The 21315-nt window shown below is 34.7% G+C and overlaps 1 protein-coding gene across 15 annotated transcripts in view; it reads right to left on the minus strand.

Annotated features, from left to right (window-relative positions):
- Positions 1-21315, minus strand: part of RALGAPA1 (Ral GTPase activating protein catalytic subunit alpha 1) — a 242119-nt gene that overhangs the window by 117138 nt on the left and 103666 nt on the right. For 7 of the 15 annotated variants that reach the window (XM_038544498.1, XM_038544497.1, XM_038544501.1 and 4 more), the window contains 10 exons: positions 16939-18486; positions 16165-16245; positions 15045-15169; positions 13406-13622; positions 12208-12384; positions 6128-6280; positions 5240-5433; positions 4894-4992; positions 4238-4393; positions 2303-2431 (listed from right to left, as the gene is read on the minus strand). In XM_038544498.1, the coding sequence (XP_038400426.1) occupies positions 2303-2431; positions 4238-4393; positions 4894-4992; positions 5240-5433; positions 6128-6280; positions 12208-12384; positions 13406-13622; positions 15045-15169; positions 16165-16245; positions 16939-18486 (2879 nt within the window). The remainder of the gene's footprint in view (positions 1-2302; positions 2432-4237; positions 4394-4893; positions 4993-5239; positions 5434-6127; positions 6281-12207; positions 12385-13405; positions 13623-15044; positions 15170-16164; positions 16246-16938; positions 18487-21315) is intronic. The other 8 variants (XM_038544509.1, XM_038544508.1, XM_038544510.1 and 5 more) reach the window with 3 other exon arrangements.

A 21315-nucleotide genomic window follows, 5' to 3' on the forward strand; every position in this document is an offset into this window, starting at 1 on the left:
TTATTTTTTTATTTATTCATGAGAGACACACAGAGAGAGAGAGGCAGAGACACAGGCAGAGAGAGAAGCGGGCTCCATGCAGGGAGCCTATTGATTCCGGGTCTCCAGAATCATGCCCTGGGCCGAAGGCGGCACTAAACCGCTGAGCCACCCGGGCTGCCCCGAGACTCTGAATTTCTAACAAGCACCTAGAACATGCCAAATGTTTCTGGTGTGCAGATCACACTTTTCGTAGCTAGGACCTAAACTACCCTTCTGTTCTTTCTATCCACTACTCTCTAGATAGATTAACCTACTTCAAAAAAAGATGGGGTATTTGTCATTCCTAAAACACAGCTTACTCATGCCTGTTTTCCTCTTAGCATACCTTCCCTCATCAACATTTTCACTTCTAAAATTACTAATAATTTTTCAAGGGCCTATTCAAATATCTTTTCCATGAAATATTCCTGATATCCCTACACAAGGTCTTTTGTCTGAATTATCAACTGAATTTATTAAACTCTTATATTGCACATACACAAGGTGTCCAAATAATATTCAAACCATGTTACAAATGTTAATTTAATCCTTATAAAATTACCCTATGAGGACAATTTATAGATGAAGAAACTGAGAAACACAGAAATTTAGTAATTTGCATAAAGTCTCACGTCTACTAAGTGGCAGAGGTGGGATTTGAACCCGGTTAGCCCAGCTCTAGACTCCATGATTTTTTAAGATTTTATTTATTTATTTTGAGAGAGAGAGAGAGAGCACGTGCACGTGTGCACAAGCAGGAGGAGGAACAGAGGGAGAGGAACAGGGGATGGGGTCTGACCTGGGGCTCAATCCCAGGACTCTGAGATCATGACCTGAGCTGAAGTCACATGCTTAACCCACTGAGCGACCCAGGTGCCCCTAGATTCCATGCTTTTTAACCACTATATTAAGTGCCTCCTATTGATACTTATTTATGCCCTACATTCTATGGTTGTTAGCAATTAAAAAACACCTATATGAGCATGGTGCTGCCCTAGGTCCTGGAGGTACCAAGATGAGTAAGACATGATCACTGTTCTTATGAAACTGGAGAAACAGAGTTAATAACTAGCTATAAATACAAGTTCTTCCCTTATCTGATCATTTCTTCTAGGTGACTGCATCTAGTTTCATGGCCTTCAATAACATGTAATGTATAAGCTAATGTCTCCCAGCTTTCCACTTCAGTCCTGACATCTCCTTTGAGCTCCCAATACAATGGCTCTCCTGATATCTTCTCACGGATCTCTAATAAGCAGCTTACTATGCTCTGAATAGAACTCTTTCTCATTCACTGTTGGTCTTTTGCACAGCTTATGAGTGAAATAATGTATTTTAAACTGCTTTCTAAGTTATAAAGTAATGGTCAAGTATGGCTGATTTTTCTCTCCCAAATACTCTTAGTTTATTCTAGTAGACTTCCAATTGATTGCTATTTCTCATTTATATTTGCCTGAGTGATCTTTCTCAAATAGAAATTTGATGTCACTCCTTATATAAAATCCCTCAATGCTTACTCATTCTCTCCTTGGAATGAAATCTAACCTTTTTAGTACTATAAACCAGCTACTGTCTTCCTATTCAGTTTACCTCTGCTACTTAAATGTGTGCATCTTCCAACTATAATGAGTTACTTGGCATTGTCTCATAGCCCCATAAATGTTAAGAAAAATCCTCACATGCTGTTTTAGAGTTTACTTCTAGAGCATATTTCTGGATTATCTCACCACTGGGCCTTCTCTTTTGCTATGGCCCATTGACCTTTCTTTAGTTTCTTCCCTCCCTCTACTTGTTTCCTTAGATATCTTCAATTTTAAATTTTGTTTTGTAATCAGACTTAATCAATTTTTATAGTTCATATGTCAATTTATCAACTAATTGTAGTACTTTCTTATACTTCAAAACTTAATTTTTAAAAAAGCTATTTCTTTTTTTTTAAAAGATTTATTTATTTATTCATGAGAAACACACACACACACACACACACACACACACACACACAGAGGCAGAGACACAGGTAGAGGGGGAGAAGCAGGCTCCATGCAAGGAGCCCGACGTGGGACTCGATCCCCAATCTCCAGGATCACACCCTGGGCTGCAGGCGGCGCTAAACCGCTGCGCCACCGGGGCTGCCCTAAAAAAAGCTATTTCAATTAAACTGTAAATTTTCCTGAACATTGGCTTGTTAAATTTATTAACAAGGGCTCCTCCTTTGTTACTTTGTTGAGTCCTGTTTAACTATAGTCTGTTATATTATGAAGAGCAGGAAATAAAAACTTACATTGAGAAAAGCTGAAGAAGCCACTCTACCAGCTGCTACAATAAAATCCATAATAAGCATTGTGGCACCAGGCAAACCAAGTGAAAAAAACTGAGGTGAGCAGTGCTTGATGATTGTATTGACAATATCCTTAGATGTAGGAAAAGAAGAGAAAGAGTATCATAAATTAATCTTGAGCATTAGCTAATCAATATCCTTACAAATAGGTAACATGGAACAGTATAACAGGCAATAACTGCCTAATTGGCAAGACCAATTTTAATTCTTCTAAATATCCATGTTTAGTATCATACTCTGTCAAAGGAAGGTAAACTTAAAACACATGTTTAACTGACGTCAATAAAGCATTTTTTTTTCCACATTAGAGAGCAAGTTGGAAGGCTCTCTGCTTCAGAGGGTTGAAAATATAAGTTCCATGTGTCATAAAACTGAACTGCAGTGTGGTTCCTTCTCTCATTTACTTGCTTCCATGTGAGATCGCTGATTTCTAAAGCTATATGACCAACCATGTGGCTGGAGAGATTCCCTTTACTGGATAAACTGAAGTCCTTTGATGACAAATATCTAGCCTCAGAAATATAAACCTAGGCATTTTTGAGGGAGTATTCTTAATTTGGTTATTCATTCACTTTGCCTCTGGAATTCAACATGAGGATGCAGTGTTTTGCTGTTTTACTCAATCTGATTTATCTTAAATGAAAGGTCTCTTTGTCCAGTAATTAAGGGTATCATTTTTTAAAAATTTTTATTTATTTATGATAGTCACACAGAGAGAGAGAGAGGCAGAGACATAGGCAGAGGGAGAAGCAGGCTCCATGCACCGGGAGCCTGACGTGGGATTTGATCCCGGGTCTCCAGGATCGCGCCCTGGGCCAAAGGCAGGCGCTAAACCGCTGCGCCATCCAGGGATCCCGGGTATCATTTTGTTTGAGAAATGTTTATAACGTAGGACATTGTTTTTTTTTTTTTTTTTTTTAATTTTTTAATTTATTTATGATAGTCACAGAGAGAGAGAGAGAGAGAGAGAGAGAGAGAGAGAGAGGGGCAGAGACACAGGCAGAGGGAGAAGCAGGCCCCATGCACCAGGAGCCCGATGTGGGATTCGATCCCGGGTCTCCAGGATCGCGCCCTGGGCCAAAGGCAGGCGCCAAACCGCTGCGCCACCCAGGGATCCCAACGTAGGACATTGTAAAGTAACTATTTCAAATTAAATGCAAGAAGTATTTTCATTTTTCAGGAAGAGAGTATAATTACCTCTTTAAACATTAGTTTAATGTTCTTTAAATGAACTGCAAGTGAAATTTAACATTATGATTAAAATGTTTTATTACATTTGACTTACATATGACTTACAATCTCACATGGATATTTTTTTTAGTTTTTTGGCCAGGATCAAGAACCCCTAAAGTAGTGTTCTAGAGTCATATTTATGACTGTTGAATATAATGACTGTATTGATACAAATGCAAAGTCAATAGAATTGTCACTATGCTAATACAAACTATGGAAATAAGAGAATATGATGTGCTCTTAGTTTGGAAAAAATCTGACTGTTGCACGACTAGAGGAGCAAATCCATATGCCTCAAGTGTCAATACTTAACAATTACAAAACATGCAAGGAATAAGTATATTACTACATTAAAGGAATGCAGTCAGTCTAAGCAAAAGATGGTTTAATATCTTCAGAAAGCTAACTAGTTGTTATAACATTAGAGAAAACATACATTTAATAAACAAGTTGACCCCCTAACTATAATAGCTTTTCAACCAGGGTTCCAGAACAAATGAAGTTATATAAAATGGAAGAAACTTGTAAATAAATGACTACATAAAAGATTATTTTAATTTTAGACCTTAAAAGTTAAGAGTTAAAAAATCAGGAATCAAAGATAAACTTATAAAGCAATTGGTTAGAGAGTATATATTTATTTACCTGATCAATATGAAGTAATCCACAATGCATTATATTGTAGAAATGTGTTAGAAAATCTCTATTTGGAGAAACATCTTGTCTTCTTTTCATTGTATTACAAATAAGTTTGTAAGCATGTAATTTACCTTGTTTATATTTATCAGTCAACATGGTTGCCTACAATTTAAAAGTGTTCATTTTAATACTCAAAAACAAATACTGTAAAATTGAATACAGCAAGTAATATTTTTGTTTTCATTTATTTCTATGTTGGCCCAACTTCTTAATGAATCAATTATTAGGATTCCTGAAACTACTGTTAACATTAAAACAAAACAACATGAGTATGGATAACCACATATTGTTTTGTTTAGGAAAACACACCAAACATATTCAATAATACTTAAAAGAAATCTTAAATTTGAGATTAACACTTCACTTAAATATAAAACACAATTTTCTACATTCACTTTTGTTTTATTAAATAAGTAAAAATGATGCATCTGTACAATTTTGGTACACCCATTCTCTTTATATGACCCTCAATGACTAGTTAAAAACTAAAGTGTTCTAGAAGACTATACAAAAGCTAAAGAATCTATCAAATGTTTAACACCAATTACATATGTATTTACTAAATGAACCTTTTAAATTCATGTTTTATATATTAAGCTTACCTTGAAAAGCCAAGGTGTAAGAATTCTCAGTGGAGGAATCAAAACTGGAGGTGAAGGGGAGGTCAGGTTATCAGTTGAAATGCCGAGGTTATCTCTAATCTGTAATTTTCAAATAAAATGCAACAAACCTATAAAGTGTTCTTCCAATTTGTTTTACCTTTAACTTGAGTTCAAGTCCAATTCCTATCACTAATTATATATTTAAACATGGTTAAGTGACTTCACTTTGCTAGGTACCAGTTTATAGTAAGGAGGGTGATGGGTGGCAATGAGATCTAAGGCTTCTACTTCTTAACACTTTTCTTTCTCCTCATATGTATGTATGGTTTTTTGTTTGTTTTTTTACCTTAGCTAGATTTTGCCAAAGTTCACAGAGGTAATCAAAAACTTGAGCATGTATTTCAGGATCCATAATAGCGTTGACATCTCCCAAAATACCTAGCATTCTTCGCCACATTACAGTAGCAACATCAGCATGCCATCCTGTGAGTGTACCCCCTGCCATCACACTACAACATTCAGATGGAAATTCACTGATTTCTATAGAAAAAAAATACATGAGTGTCAGTAATTCTTCTAAAGAAAAGATCACAAAAACACAAAGGAGTCAAAATAACAATCTTAAATATCTACAAAAGTGAATTTTAAAAATATCAACATACATTAGTGCTATTTTTTCCTGATAAGATCAAAACCTCACCAGTTCATAATTCTTTATTACACCAATATTTACTTATTCAATACCACCTGTACCAGGATTTACCTAAGGAGAAAATGATGTAGATACCAGAGAGAGAAATTTGTGCTTGATATAAAGATCATATTTGTAAGTATATACTCTCTCTTTCATCAAATGGCTACTTCAGGTTGTATCATCAATTAACAGAAAATCTCAGGCTGAAGGCAGTTCCTACAGGAAGTCTTCACGAGCCTGTTTGTGCTTAAAGTCTATAATAACTGATTGTATTATAAAAAAGATACTCAATTGTCTTTCACAAAAATAAAAAAATAAGAGTCTGGTATAAGCCCACTGAAATAAAAGAAAACAAAAAATACTGCAGTTTTAACCTTCATTGTTAACATCTCCCAATTCATAATATTTTAATAAATCAACTGATTTGTCACTAACTTATCCCTCTCAAAAATAAAATTTTAAATAACTTAAATAGTAAGATCTCCTAACACTAATGCCCTGAAAGAAAAAAATGGCAAATATCTAATTTCCAAATATTGCCTAGGTCATCTGGAGTCTGAAGAACAGAATGGTGGAGCTTCTCATCAAGCTGCAGATCTTTCTGTTCCATATGATCTATATTCAGTGTGGAAGGAGAAGGTGTCTGTGACCTGGATCCCAAAGCTGAATGGACTGGAGAAGCACTTTCTGAACCTATAAAGACAATTTCATAAAAATTACCATAAAGAGAATATTCAATATCCTCTAAAATGTAATGCTTAAAACTCTATTAAAAATAAATAAATAAAACTCTATTAAACAACTGAAAAGCATCAAACAATAAAACAGGTTATAAATTGGCCAAAGTAGTAAATAAAATCGTAATATGGTATAAGATTTTGTAGTTAGGAGTATCATTTGATTTCTTCCATGGGATTCATATGGAATCAGAACTGGACATACCAATACCAGTTGACAGAAGTCATCAGTGAGAGAATGCTACTCCCATTCCTGGTCCAGCTACAGAAACTCTAGGACCCACTGCTACTCTATTTCACTTACTTCAGACTTGGGGCAATTTAAGAGAAGAGGAACTTGTTCACTGCGGCCCTATATGCTACTATCATTGCTAGCCTGGTGTACTGTGGTCCTTGGTGGTTGCACCTTCAGTCCCCACCCCCCACATTCCTTCTCAGTCCATTCTTCATAAGGCAGCAAAAAAAAAACAAAAACAAAAACAAAAAAAACAAAAAAACTAATCCGATAGTACTCCCTCATTTAAAATCTTTTATGGATTTTATGGCTCTTTACTGGCCACAGCACAAGTCCAAACTTCTTAGTGTGTGGTTTTTCAGTCTTTCTGCAACTTTCTTAACCACTCCATAATTCCCCTAGTACTTTTAAGTTCTAGCCATAGAAAGTAAACTGCTGGTATTTATCTGAACGTAGCATACCTCTGGCCTTTTTCCCTATGTTTTTCTCTGCATGGAGCCCTAATCCTGGTCTTATAGATCTGGTTAACTTATTTTTCAGGTCTCATCTTCGACACCTCTTCCAGAGAAGCCTACCCAGTGCTGATGTTTCCAGGTTGAATAAGTATTCAGGGTGAATAAGTAGTCTCTGCTATTTGCACTCATACCTCCCCATTATACTACTTATATTGCACTGACCTGAAACCTTTTAGTTTTGGAGATAGTTTTAAATATCTTCACTAGTGCATATATTTTGTGAGAACAGGGATTGTAGTCGTGTTACATACTGAAGTATTATCGCCAGTGCCTAGTACAATGTCTGGCACATAGCAGGAATTTTTGATAATTTAATTTACGTATAGCATAAACTAATACTACAGTGAACCACCATTTGTGGTGGTTGTATGGGAGTGCTACTAGGACTAACTAAGCCAGTAAAATATTATGTCTTTTCAACAGAAAATCAATAAAGAAGGATGAGCCCTAAATGATACATTAGACCAGATGGACTTAATTGATATGCACAATACAATCCATCCAAAGCAGAATACATATTCTTCTCAAGTACACATGAAACATCCTCCAAGAAAGATCAAATATAAGTCACACAACAAGTCTCAAAAAATTCAACAAGACTAAAAAAAAGGGGGGGGGGGGAGGATGCCTGGGTGACTCAGTGGTTGAGCATCTATCTGCCTTTGGATCAGGTCATGATCATGGGATGCTGGGATGGAGTCTTATATCAGGCTCTGCACAGGGAGCCTGCTTCTTCCTCGGCCTATGTCTCTCTCTCTCTCTCTGCATCTCTCGTGAATAAATAGATAAAATTTAGATGCAAGACTTGATCCCAGGACTCTGGGATCATGCCCTGAGCTGAAGGCAGACGCTCAACCACTGAGCCACCCAGGTGTCCCTGAATATTTTTGAAAAGAAGACATACAGATGGTCAACAGAAATGAAATGAAATGAAAAGATGCTCAATATCACTAAACATTAACGAAATGTAAATCAAAACCACAATAAGATATCACCTTACACCTGTCAAAATGACTATAATCAGAAAGACCAAAAAATAACAAGTACTGGCAAGGAAGTGGAGAGAAAGAAACCTTTGTGCACTGTTGGTGGGAATGTAACTTGGTGCAGCCACTCTGGAAAACTGTACAGAGGTTCCTCAAAAAATTAAAAGTAGAGCTACCATATGGTCTAGCAATTCTACTGCTGGGTATCTATCTAAAGAAAACAAAACACTAATTCAAATAGTTCTCTGCATGGGCAGCCCTGGTGGCTCAGCAGTTTAGTGGCGCCTTTGGCCCGGGGTGTGATCCTGAGGACCCGGGATCAGGTCCCACATCGGGCTCCCTGCATGGAGCCTGCTTCTCCCTCTGCCTGTGTCTCTGCCTCTCTCTCTGTGTCTCTCATGAATAAATAAATAAAATCTTAGAAAAAAATAGTTCTCTGCAGCATTATTTACAATAGCCAAGGTATGGAAGCAACCTAAGTGTCCATCAACGGATGAATGGATAAAGAAGGTATGGTTTTTATATACAACGGAATACTACTCAGTCACAAAAAGAATGAAATCTTGCCAATTGAAACAACATGGCTGGACCTTGAAGGTATTACGTTAAGTGAAGTAAGTTAGAGAAAGAGGCAAATACCATATGATTTCATTTATATTTGGAATCTAAAAACCGAAACAAAATAAAACCTAGACTCACAGACACAAAGAATGACTGGTGTTTGCCATGCCAAAGGGGAGAGCAGTATGGAATGGGAGGAGAATTAACAAGTAAAAACTAGGATCACCTGGGTGCCTCAGTCAGTTAAATATCTACCTTTGGCTCAGGTCATGATCTCAGGGTCCTGGGATCAGGTCCTGAGTCAGGCTCCCAGATCAGCAGGGAGTCTCTGCCTTTCTCCCTCTGCCCCTCCCCACTGCTTGCGTTGTCTCTCTCTCTCTCTCCATGAATAAAATCTTTAAAAAAAAAAAAAAAAAGGTAAAAGCTTCTAGTTAAAAAATAAGTAAGTAGTCATGGGGATGTAATGTACAGAATGAGGAAAATCGTAACACTGTATTAACTTTTGTCAAATCATTATGTTGTACATCTGAAACTAATCCTATGTTAAAAGATAGCTTCAGAAACTTAAGAATTCCATTCTTTAGCATAAACACAAACTGCTGAGGTCATAATGAAAATAATCTCAATACTTATCAAAAACTTTAAGTATATGACCAAAAAATCATCAGTTTTAGTCAAATGCTTTGTAAAACAAATCTATTTCTCTTATCTCCATGTATTATCTTCATCCATAAAAATCTGATTCATTTTTCAGAATTAAAACTTTAAGTGATTTTTATTAAGATCTGGTATTCTAGAATCATTACTGTCTTTAATTTTATTAATAACCATCTAGAACAGCTGACTTACAGGCTTTCTCTTCTTAAAGAATATATTTTTAAAATCAAAGTATTGCTATGGTGATATTCATGTGCAGAGACTATCCATTAAATTTTTGCTCTCATTTCCTATATTAAATTTCTGTTATAGTTTCTGACAATATTACAGGAAAATGAAAGATTTCAGAACTATTAACATCCCTTTGATAGAACACAGCTATTCTTAAAAAAGTTAACAATGTAAGAATATATGCAAATATACTTTGAGAAAATAATCAAGGTGTGTTGAATAGTTTGCATATTGATTATATAGAGTTGTACGCTTTGCTGAATTTTGTCTTTTAAATAGAAATCAATCCATGAACTGCTTTAGTTTTTTAGATAAACACCCCTACACCAATACAAATGACAGTGATCAAGATTACAATTCCTTATAAAATTTCCTAGTAGAGTTTAGAAATAGTTACTATGTGTGGTAAACATAGGTTACATATACATTAAAAATTCTTAGAAGTTCAATCACTTAATAAAAATCATAGAGGCAAAAGCCCTAAAACAAATTCTCTCTGAATATTAAGTTTTATTTTTAGAATTTTTGTCTAGAATTCCATTTTTGACGACTAAAGAGAAATAAAAAGTGATCATACTTCTTTTACCTATTACTGTCTTTTGAAAACATCATAGTCTAATTAATAATCTGAGGGCTTTAAGGAAACTAGAAGAAACCCATGTAGTTTACTAGAAATAATGTTTACAAACTCTTCATTCCTTCAGAATAGTTGGTACCCAGATTAAGACAAAGACACATATTGGTGGGATTTTTTGGACTCACAGCCTGGAAGGGTTACGCAGTAGATCCCTAAACCAGTTAGAAAACTTCTCAGCCTTTTTATTATTTCTACTTTGAAATTCCACCCTTTTCAAGGTTCATTAAATTCTCTACACTGTTCAAAAATTTAGAGTTTTGATAGTATTAAAATTTGTTTTACAGTAGAAAACAAACCCCTTTTAAGTCAATCATTTTAAGTATACTATTACATTAATTTGGCAATTTGTACGTAGTCCAGTAATCAATAACACAATCAAAATAGAGAACTGTCCATCAACATTAAAAGCTTTCTTGTGCCCAATTGCAGTTGATCCTCCACTGGCTCCTGGCCCCAAGTAAGCACTGATCTGCTTTACCACTACAGTTTTGTATTCTCTAGAATTTCCTTTACATGGAATAATAAAGTATGGTATGTAGTCTTTTGTATTTGACTTCTTTCATCTAGTATGTTTTTGAGAATCAGCTATGGTTTTACATATACTAAAATATATATTTTGTTGAGTACATTCCAATAAATAAATATTCAATGAAAGACTCCATTACAATTTGATTATTCATCACTAGTTGGTAGACACACCTGGGTTGTTCTCAATTTTTAGCTACGTGAACAATACTGTCATGAACTTTCACATACAGCTGCTTGAGATAAATAAATACCTAGTGATGGTCAAGAGGTAAATGCATGTTTACTTCTAAAAGATACTGCCATATTTTGGCACAGTGACCTTGCCATTCTGTATTCCCATTACTGATATTATGATATTTCCAACTGTTCCACATTCTTCAATACTTGGTATTGTCAGTATTTTTACCTTGAGTTAAATATGTGTGTAGCGGTATCTCATGGTTATCAACATTCTCTGATAATTAGTAATGCTGAGTATATTCTCATCTACATTTATTTTAAGAACAGCTACAATAAAAGGTATTTATTATGAAATAAGATTTTCTCTAGTATTTCTGTTTGAGTAATTTAAATTCTGTAATAACAGAACTGTGATCTCACCCAATTGGCTCCTGTCCACTGAGCCCCTATTTTGCAAGGGGTTAGGCTATAGTTCTTACTTATCCTCTAAGAGAAGAGAGGTGGAAAAGAAGAGGTAGAATGTGAAAACAAAGGATGGGTTCCTGCCCATCAAAGATTCCACTGGTCAAATTTCATCTGTTTGATTTGGCTGAGGAAATGTGCCTAATTCAGACATGCAGAAATCATGTCCAGTCTTACAAGTTTCTGCAAACACAGGATGCAAACTACTAATCTCTAAATGGGAATGGATAATCACCCATCAAAGAGAATCAAGTTACAGTGAAAACCAAAGTGAATTTTGGATCACACTGTGGAACCACTAAACTATGGGTTACTAGCTGCTCAGGATCCCTCTGGTCACTGCACTAACTTTGCAATAATGTGACCCTCCATTTCATGACTGAATTTCTTGGATCCTACCCATCATATATTTGACCACATTAAAAACCTGCTGAAAAGCATAACTTACTGTATAAATATAAAATATTAGTATATTGATATATAGGTCTTCTATTAGGCAGTATTCTCTACAGTTTCTATAATACTTTGCCAAAAAAATCTATAAAAATCTGGGCTAACTCTGAAAGACAATGAAAAGAAGGAAGTACTTCTCAACTATGTTTTATCGATTTAAAAACTGCTGCAGGAAATGCAGTGATGCAAAAATATTTAAAATTTTATATACAATATTAATTCACCTAGCCCCTTGAAACTTAGCATGTAGACTCCAGGTCAAGAAACTCTTATATCAATGTATTTTTTTTCCTCCATTGTTACATAAAGATGAATGAAAAAAACAATGCTTAAACTGTAGTAAGAAATACTTAAAATCTATCAAATAAAATCTTAAACAGATTCTTTGGTGGCTTAAAAAATGCACTTAAGGAAGATATTCCCCTTTAGTAACTTTACCAGTAACCGTTGCAACTTCAGCAGAGAAAGCTTGTTGATTAAGACTGCTTGTTTCAGAATCTATCTGAAGTGTAGTTAGACTAGCCACTTCTTGCTCTTCAGCACTCTGATGATGGCCAGAACCTGAATCCACATCAGCAGAAGATATAATCCCAGTATCAGCTCCAAAGCCAAAATCTAAAGGAAGAAGAAATGCTAGGACATAGAAGTCTCAAATACAAAACAAAAATATTTACAAAAGAAACACAGCTACTTCAGCAAAATGATTAAACATTAACATTCCTCTTAAATCTATTCTATTTACATACCACTCAGGTAAATGCAAATAATGTTAACAGTAGGAAGTTTATAATGAGAAACAAATTTTTAAAGGTTCTCACAGTTTATTACTAACAACAATAAGGACAAAAAACAGACACATATGATGTATCATCAATATTCTTATCCAGGTTTTCTCAGAGCTGGTAGTATGCTTTTGAAGAACTTTATAATCTGGTATGGTAAAAGACATTTTTGTCTTAAATCATATATTCCATTCTGAGATCAGGGTAGTATACAATCCATGAAAACAGAAAACATGTTTCTCTAATGCATCTCTTAGCTCTTCACTAACTTAGTTCCCAAGGTTTTCATGTTCTTTTGTTTAAATTTTGGTAGTCTTCACTGCATGCGGAATACATAATTATAGCAGAAAAGCTATGTGGTAATGATACAGCACCAAATAATATCAATGCTGTCTTTTAACATGAAGTGATTATTCAAGAGAGGCTCTGGGTAATGGAACACTGAATAAAACTGTACTGAACATACTACTGAAGCACTGAACTTATTAACAGTGGTTCCCAAATATAAGTGCATGAAGTAGTACCAACTCATAACCATGACTGTCCTTTATTCTAATGTCCAGTCCACTCTAATTTATTTTTCCTTTCTACATGGTCTTAAAATATTTGTTTTAGGAAATGAGAGTGATTTTTTTGTTTTTCAAGGGCTTTAAGTTTGGTGAAATAAAATAAACTTGAAGTAATTCCCTAAAACTTCCTTTGGAATTTCACTGAATAATGAAATCAAAATATGTAGGAACTCTTGTCTAAATAACGTTAGAGAGAAAGTTAATGGTTACATAATCCATAAGTCAGTTTCAAACAGAAAACAATCAACAAAAAAACATATTGCTCAAACAGAAAAAGATACTTGCTGTCAAATTTTCGGCCATCATATTGGAAAGCGCTGAATGAATCCGAATGACTATCTGAGCTGATAAGATCACTGCTCCCTGCACTGGCAGGAGAAGTCCATTCTGAGGGCACACCTGGGTCATCAATTGGGCGCATCTGGTTTTGCTTATTTAGAATATCAGGGAGGTCTTTGGGAATTTCAAGACTGCCTGGACTACTTCCTCTTCTTGTCATACTCTAAAAATTCAAGAAACAGCTTACCATTAAAAAAATTTTATTCTCATTAAACATCTGAAATCTTGAATTTCCAGGACAATCATCAAATAAATGTTCAGACTTCGGGCCTAACATAGGAGGGGGAAAACACACTAACTGAACAATTTATGTAACTGCATGGAGCCATAACCTGAAGTACTGTTGGTTTGTCTAAAGTAGAGACCCAATTATCATATGGTGTTGGGCCTAAGACTCTAAGCCTCAAAAGGATCCATGCAGTGAAGTAAGGACAGTAGAAAGAGTAAAGTATTCAAATGGAAAAATGAGCAGCAAACAGAAGAGCTAGTGGAGGGAGAAAAAATGACAGCAAAGAGATTACTCTATAATGATTATATATAATGATTCTATTATTTTTTCCCATTCAAGAAAAAAAAAAACTAAACTAAAAATAAAAGGGAAATGTAATGGAGCTATAGACATTCACTAAAGACAAGTTCAAATCCCAATGGAGACGTCCTGCATGGCTCAGTTGCTTGAGCATCTGACTTGATTTTGGCTCAGATAATGATCTCAGGGTCCTGGAATTGAGCCCATGTCAGACTCCATGGTCAGCAGGGATCCTGCTTCAGATTCTCTATGTCCTGTCCCTTACTCTCTGTCTCAAAAAACACTTAAAAAAAATCCAATTGGAATATGACTATTTAAAAAAAGCAATTCCACATATATTTATCTTTCCTTAACAATTAAGCATTATTGGGATAAAATTGTTCTATTTTCATTTTGCTGTAATTCTAGTAAAACAAAGATAACTTTAAAAGTCTATTCTGAAGTTAGCTGCAATGATTAAACATCAATATTTATGCTATCAAATTTATGGGAATTGGATCAGAAGACCTCCATTGTTATCTTTTTTGCTAAGGGTCAGCAGTGGGTAAGAAGGTAACCTATGAGCAAATATGAAAAACATAGGGAAGACTAGGAAGGTAGGGGCTTATATCTAAGTAGGTAAGCAAATAGGTATTCTCATATTTTACCCTGGTCAAAACTATAAGCCTATTTGTTTTATGTCTCTAAATAAAAAATATTATAAAAGTATAATTTAAAAATCTTAATTCAAAAAAGGGTTAAATTTAGAGGAAATTATTATTATTATTATTTAAAGATTTTATTTATTCATTCATGACAGACAGAGAGAGAGAGAGGCAGAGACACAGGTAGAGGGAGAAGCAAGCTCCATATAAGAAGCCTGATGTGGGACTCGATCCCCCGTCTCCAGGATCCTACCCCGGGCTGAAGGCGGCACTAAACCACTGAGCCACCAGGGCTGCCCGGAAGATTATTTTGAATAAAAATTTACAAACACACATACACACAAAAGTAAGTATCCTTTAGTTTCTCTACTCTCCTTGCTAAACCAAATAAATGAAATAAAACAACACTTACTGAGGCATTACCACTTCGAAGTCGTTCTGCTATAAACTCATCCATCAGATCAGGAACATTAACATTGCTGCTGCCAATATCACTATTAAGAGGAGGCAGTTTTGGGCTCATGTCCTCTTTATTGACTAAAAATAAATAAATAACTATATATAGTGAGAAAAGACTTAACTGCGTTTCCTAATCTGAAACAAACAAAAGCAATCCAAAACAAATCACCTATGCCATATCAATTATTTGCCAAACATGCATTTACGAATAATTTCTCTCCCTGTAGATTTAATTTTAAGAATTAGTAAATTGATATTTACTTTATTTAACTAAGCAGATGTTAGTCAATCTTCAGTATAACCTTAAACAGCAAGAAAGCTTATAGATAAGCACTAGTTGGAGTTAGGTTAATATTGCCTATAAAGAAACTGGTATATTTATCTTTCTTCCTGCCTCTATGCTTCTATTTCGAGCCTTAATAACTTAGAATTCCATTCTTCTCAAAAAATATCTGCAAGGAATCTATCCCTTGAATCTATGTACATCTCAGTGGGATATAAATGCATTTCAGTTTAGATAAATAAAAAAATCCATAATTGTGACATAATATCATTTATATTCACTACAAAGTCTAACATTACTGCTTTAAGAAAAAAGAGGTTTATTTTCACAAAGGTTTTTCTGTAAAAAGAAAACCCACAAAAGTTATTTTGATTTTGTTATGACTACATTAACAAAGTTTCAACCTTGGGAAAAAACTTACAGAAATAAATATTTATTTCACTATTATGCTGTTGAAAAATTAATTTCTCTGCAACTAAAAGAAAACCAGTATTGCTTATACTCCTAACGAAGTAAAAAGCATTTCAGGTCAAGAAAATACACTGGTCAAGAGTTCACTGTGAAATACCATTATCTTTATATTACTGGCCAGGCTTTGCTAAGCTGTCAAATACTGCCCTCAAGTGGCATTAATGGCTCAATGCAAGATGCATTATACAGCATTCTGTTAATCATGCTAACAAAACCATGTTAAACAAACAAAATCAAAACCTACCTTACTGCTGAAAGTTAATTTTCTATATCTGTAAAGTTATTTTAAATTTGAATCAAGATAAGAGAAGAGAGTTACCATAATCTTGCTTTCTGTAATCTGTCCATAGAGGTTCCATATTTAAATCATGATTGGCTATCATGAAACCTTTATGTACATCTAAAATCTCAGAAAAAAGAAAAGTATGGTAAGTGTTTTAAGGACTTGCATTCTATACAAATGAATGCAAAACTAAAAAGCCTACAGCTTATTTTGAAATGGCTTCTTTGAAAAGTAACTAAATCCACTTTGAGATTTAAGAAAGAATTTCTCCTTCAAGGATAACTAAAAATGTTGATGCTGGTTGTCAGACCTTGATTTCCATTATGTTACATAATGCCAAAGTAATTTTATTCCAAGAAAATATCTAAAAGCATGTAACTCATCAATAAAAATAATGAACTCAATTAGATATAGCCAGTGCCCTTTTAAATATAAACTATAAGGGGGCAGGGGAAAGTATTCCAACGACTTAGTAAACTTAATTTCACGGCTCATGTAGTACATACTCAGAAAAATATTTGATTTAGATAGCCTCTGAAAGGTCATTAAAATTTTCCTGTATCTTCCTCTTTCCTATCTTGTTCAGCAGCAAAGAGGTTTAACTAAATGCCTTATAAGGGAAATTAGTAATTTAAATAAACATTTTATGCTGGGAAAAATACAGCTGGGAAAAGGCGCATGCATAACCAAACAGAGAGAAAGCAGTGACCATCCCAAAGCTTTTTGATTGCTTATAGCTCGCTTCAGTTGCATTAAGCCAAACTGGTGCTGTCTTTCTCCTTTTGCGCTCTGCACACTGTTAGTGCTCACCTGCAGCTTTCCTTCCAAAATAGCCCATTACATGACTGTACAGATCCCTCAGTGGAGCCTCTGGTGGCATTCTGTTCTGCCTCTGTGGGGAAACATTTGCCTTCGGCTTCGAAAGAGCATGTACAACAGTTTTATAAACGCCACCCAGGGAGCCCTGCTGTAGTCCTGCCTCATGACTTGATGACCTAAGAGTACTACGACTACCTAACTGATTACTTGCAACTCCTTCTTTTTGTAATACAGTGGTGGGAATCTCTGTAGATTCCTTAGTTGTTTTACTTACTGATGCTGTACCAAGTGTATCTAGAGGCCTGTACACACCAGGTTTTACTAACTCTGTAAAACTATTTGAGCTGGTATGGAGGTTGCTGGCGCTGCTGGTGCTACTGCCACTACTACTACTGAAGCCACCAAGCTTCCGCAGTCTCATCTTCCATGGAGCCTCTTTGTTTTCCAGAGGATTATAAAACTGAACTGATTCAGTAGATGGTCTAAAAGTAACATGAACAGTATTTCGTTTTTTAGTAGTAATTTTCATGATTTTGGCTCTATGAGTTACTGTTTCAGACAAGCTCCTTTTAGTTGGAGAAAGTTTGCTAGTGTTTGTAACAGGAGGCAGTCTATGGTTAACAGGTGTTTTTAGTGTAGTTTTCTTGGTATGCATAACATGTGGGACAGTGATTTTTTCATTAATTTGCACACCCTTAACCTTTTCGACTACTGTTACATCTACACAGGCATCTAATTCTGTGGCTCTTTGTCTATACAGGTGTTTCCTTTTTTCTTTATCACAAGGGCTACCTGAGCTAGGTTCTGATGATTGTTTATCATTTTTTAGTTCCTCGGGTTTTTCGTAAGTTTTGGTTCTCATAAAACTGTCTAACTGGTTAGGCGCAACACTACTCACGAAGGCAGCTGAGTCTGGTTCTTTTTGAAACTGAGTGTTTTCAGGAGTCCCAACAAAAGAGGTGATATTTTCTGATTTACTTTCCTGGTCTACATATTCTAATTTATCTAAAGATGATCGTTCATCCCTATTTACTGCAATAATTACTTCCTCAGAAGCTGCATCTTTACCTAACTCATTTTTACTATGATTTTCCTGGTTTTCCTTAAAATATTCTTTCAAGGAGGTAAGAAGATCGTCATCTCCTTCAAGGTCAATGTACTGGATTTGTTCAAAAGCTGAATCTGCAAGTTCTACTGGATCTATTAAGTGACAAAGATGGTCATATATGCTATCACCAACTTCCAGAGAAGACTCTCTACTGTGAGTATCAGTGATGTGGCTTTCAGTGGATCTAGTTATTGAAGAAGCCTCTGTGGAACTCTGCAAGCTTGGCGCATGACGGGATGAACTGTCAATGACAGGAACTGCACCTTTGGCTCGTTCAACAGTGAATGGTTCCAAGATGTCAGAAGTACTGCTACTTCGAGGCAATGGCTGCTCCTCATTCAAAGCACCAAAAACTTCATTTCCAGTGTCTTCACTTTGTGAAAAATGTCTGACTCTAGTTGGGCGGGGAAGTATTTGAGCATCATCAATATCTGTAAAAAAAGAAAAATTATGAAGAGTAGGAACTATATGAACACGAAAAATATAGTACTAATTTCAACCATACTCTAAGCATAGGCTTAAAATAAAAAAATTCTGAGACATTTTTGTAAGCTCAATGAAATAAAATTTATTAAAAAATAGAAATGTTTTTAAATAATGATGGGCACAAGCTAATATAGCATGTAGTGTCAATGAATTAGAAAACTATAAGAATATATTTTTAAATGTTAACATGCATAGTAACAGTGAGGTGATGAAACATTTGGAAGTGCAGTTAAAGATAGAGCTGTGCCAATAAAGCAATTTAAACTTGCTATTCAATTTTTTCCTACTTAAGTTCCAAGAAGAAAAAAGTAGATCTTAACCATAGAAAGCTGATCTAAGTATTCCACTACTGTAGAATGATAGGATCTCATAAATTCTCATTTCTTCCTTACCAGGCAAGGGGCATTATCTTTTCTTCAAATCTTGCCCGTCTGATCACATATTACAAATGGAAATCTCCACCCTCTTCCAAAAGTTCTCTTTGTCCGAAAACTACTTATCTGTGCTACTGAGGTGTTTTGCTTTATTTTCTATTGTATTAAAATCTATTCATCCCTATCAAATAAAATACAGTGTTAAAAAAATTTATTTCTCACAAATACCATTTAATCTACTAGAAGAAACTTTCTCACTGGCCCTTACCATTAAGCATAGATCAAACCTTAAAAACTGTATCTATGTCTCCTGGGGCACTCTGGTGGCTCAGTAGGTTAAATGCCCAACTTTTGTTTTTGGCTCAGGTCATGGTCTCAGGGTCATGGGATTGAGCCTGCATTGAGGTCCATGCTCAGCAGGGAATCTGCTTGGGATTCTCTCCTTCTCCCTCTACCCTTCCCCCTGCTCACACGTGCATGCACACTCTAAATAAATAAGTAAATAAATAAAATCTTTTAAAAAGAAACCACTATCTATGTCTTCTTACATTTCTAAGAATCAACACATTTTAAAGTCAAAACAGACATTACAGATTATCTAATTTAATTTTCTTACTGAGGAAATTGAGGCCCAAAGAGGTAAAGCCATAAACTATGAAAAGCAGGCTTAGTGTTCCATGTCACTGCATTGTTTTCACAGCTAAGTATATGGTAAATCCTCAAAAATATTTATGAAATTGAAAATCACAAGTTGAGATACTATTAAACTGTACAGATATATGCAAATTAGAAATTTTAGAATTAAAATACAGGGTCTATGAATCCATCTTGGCCTTTATATTACCAAGAAATAACTAAAGAAAAATTTGTAAACCAGCAAAACATAATGAAAAAAGAAAGAGTCAAAAAGTCAGATGTTACTCATTAGGCTTATAATGCAAAGGTTGTAAGTAACAGAATTGTATCTGAAAATGAGAAGATTCAGATCCCAGAGTAAAACAGTGACTTATCCAAGATCACAAATTAACTTATTGATTGTGCTCGGTCTAGAACTTATTAGGTTTCTTACTCCAGACTCTGAGACCAATGTTCTCATTTATAAAATGGGGACAGTAATTCAAAATATTCTTGGGGTCCACGCTATAAATAAAAGGAAGCTGGTCCTTCCGCTATTTTATTCCTATCAACTTCTTTGTACAAGGTCCACAAGGAACCATTTTACACATAGATTCAGAACAAGGGAAGTTTGTAGTATGATAAAATTCCACTATATTCCTGAATATATACATTTGGATTCCAAGCACAGGTCAAATACACAATACCTCCAGAAGTTAAGACAATTAATTTATCATTAAGTTGAGGGGAATATTTTTAAAATGATGTTGGCTTTCTTCTTCATACACTCCACTTAGAAATTCTTTTAAATGAAAAGTGAAACATTTCCTCAGAAACTAAACATTTATGCATTTATTTATTATTACAGCAGATAACTAATGCTTATTTATGTTTTAACAAATATAAGTATTTTGGTTTTATTTTATCTCCCATAGTAGATCATAAGAATCTTTGCCTAGAGAACAGAGATTATATTTAAAATACACTCCAAGTTTCTTTCCACAAAATATCCTAATAGGACTTAAAACTATGTAATTTTCCAGAAAAATTCTTAAAAATTTTATAGTTGAGACTTTATCTGCTCCAACTGAAAATTAAAATCTTAAAAGCTTATTAAAAGCTAATATTATGATTCTAATATATGAACTTCATCAATATTATTAATATTTCATAATTTTTCTATTCTAAACAAGCCAGCAAAGATTACTGTTAAGTTCTTTTTAAGAATTTCTGCCCGACCCAGTCCCCACCTTGTATAACTAGAAAATTTAACCATTATTTCAGCCTATGTTTTTCCTGAACTTTTTTTTTATAACATATGGATACCCAATATTTTTCATGCAAGTTTAAGAGGGCAAGAGCTTAAAAAAAAAAAAGAAAAAAATTATCAACAATGTACTCTTTGAGAATTTAAACAAACAAAAACAATATTTAAGCCTTAAGTATAATTCTACATAGGCATATAAGAATACTAACTGCATAACATCAAAGAAAGTAATTGCTGACAGGAAATCAATGTCAGCATTTGAGCATAACTTACTCAAGTAAGTCTTAAATTTAAAGAAATGCCTGTATACCTGCATTCCATTAAGGAGAAAAAGATTAGTATATGTGCTGCCGAAGCAAGCACAAGGAGAAAAAGACAAAATCACAGCTAATTCTACAGTCTTTTCTACATGCTAGGCATTGTTACAAATAGCTGATATATATTATTTCATTTAATCTTCACAACATCACTGTGAAGTAGGTGTTGTTATCCCCATTTTATAGATGAAGAAACTATTT

This window comes from Canis lupus, chromosome 8 (genome assembly GCF_011100685.1).
Source record: "Canis lupus familiaris isolate Mischka breed German Shepherd chromosome 8, alternate assembly UU_Cfam_GSD_1.0, whole genome shotgun sequence".
Lineage (NCBI taxonomy): Eukaryota > Metazoa > Chordata > Mammalia > Carnivora > Canidae > Canis > Canis lupus.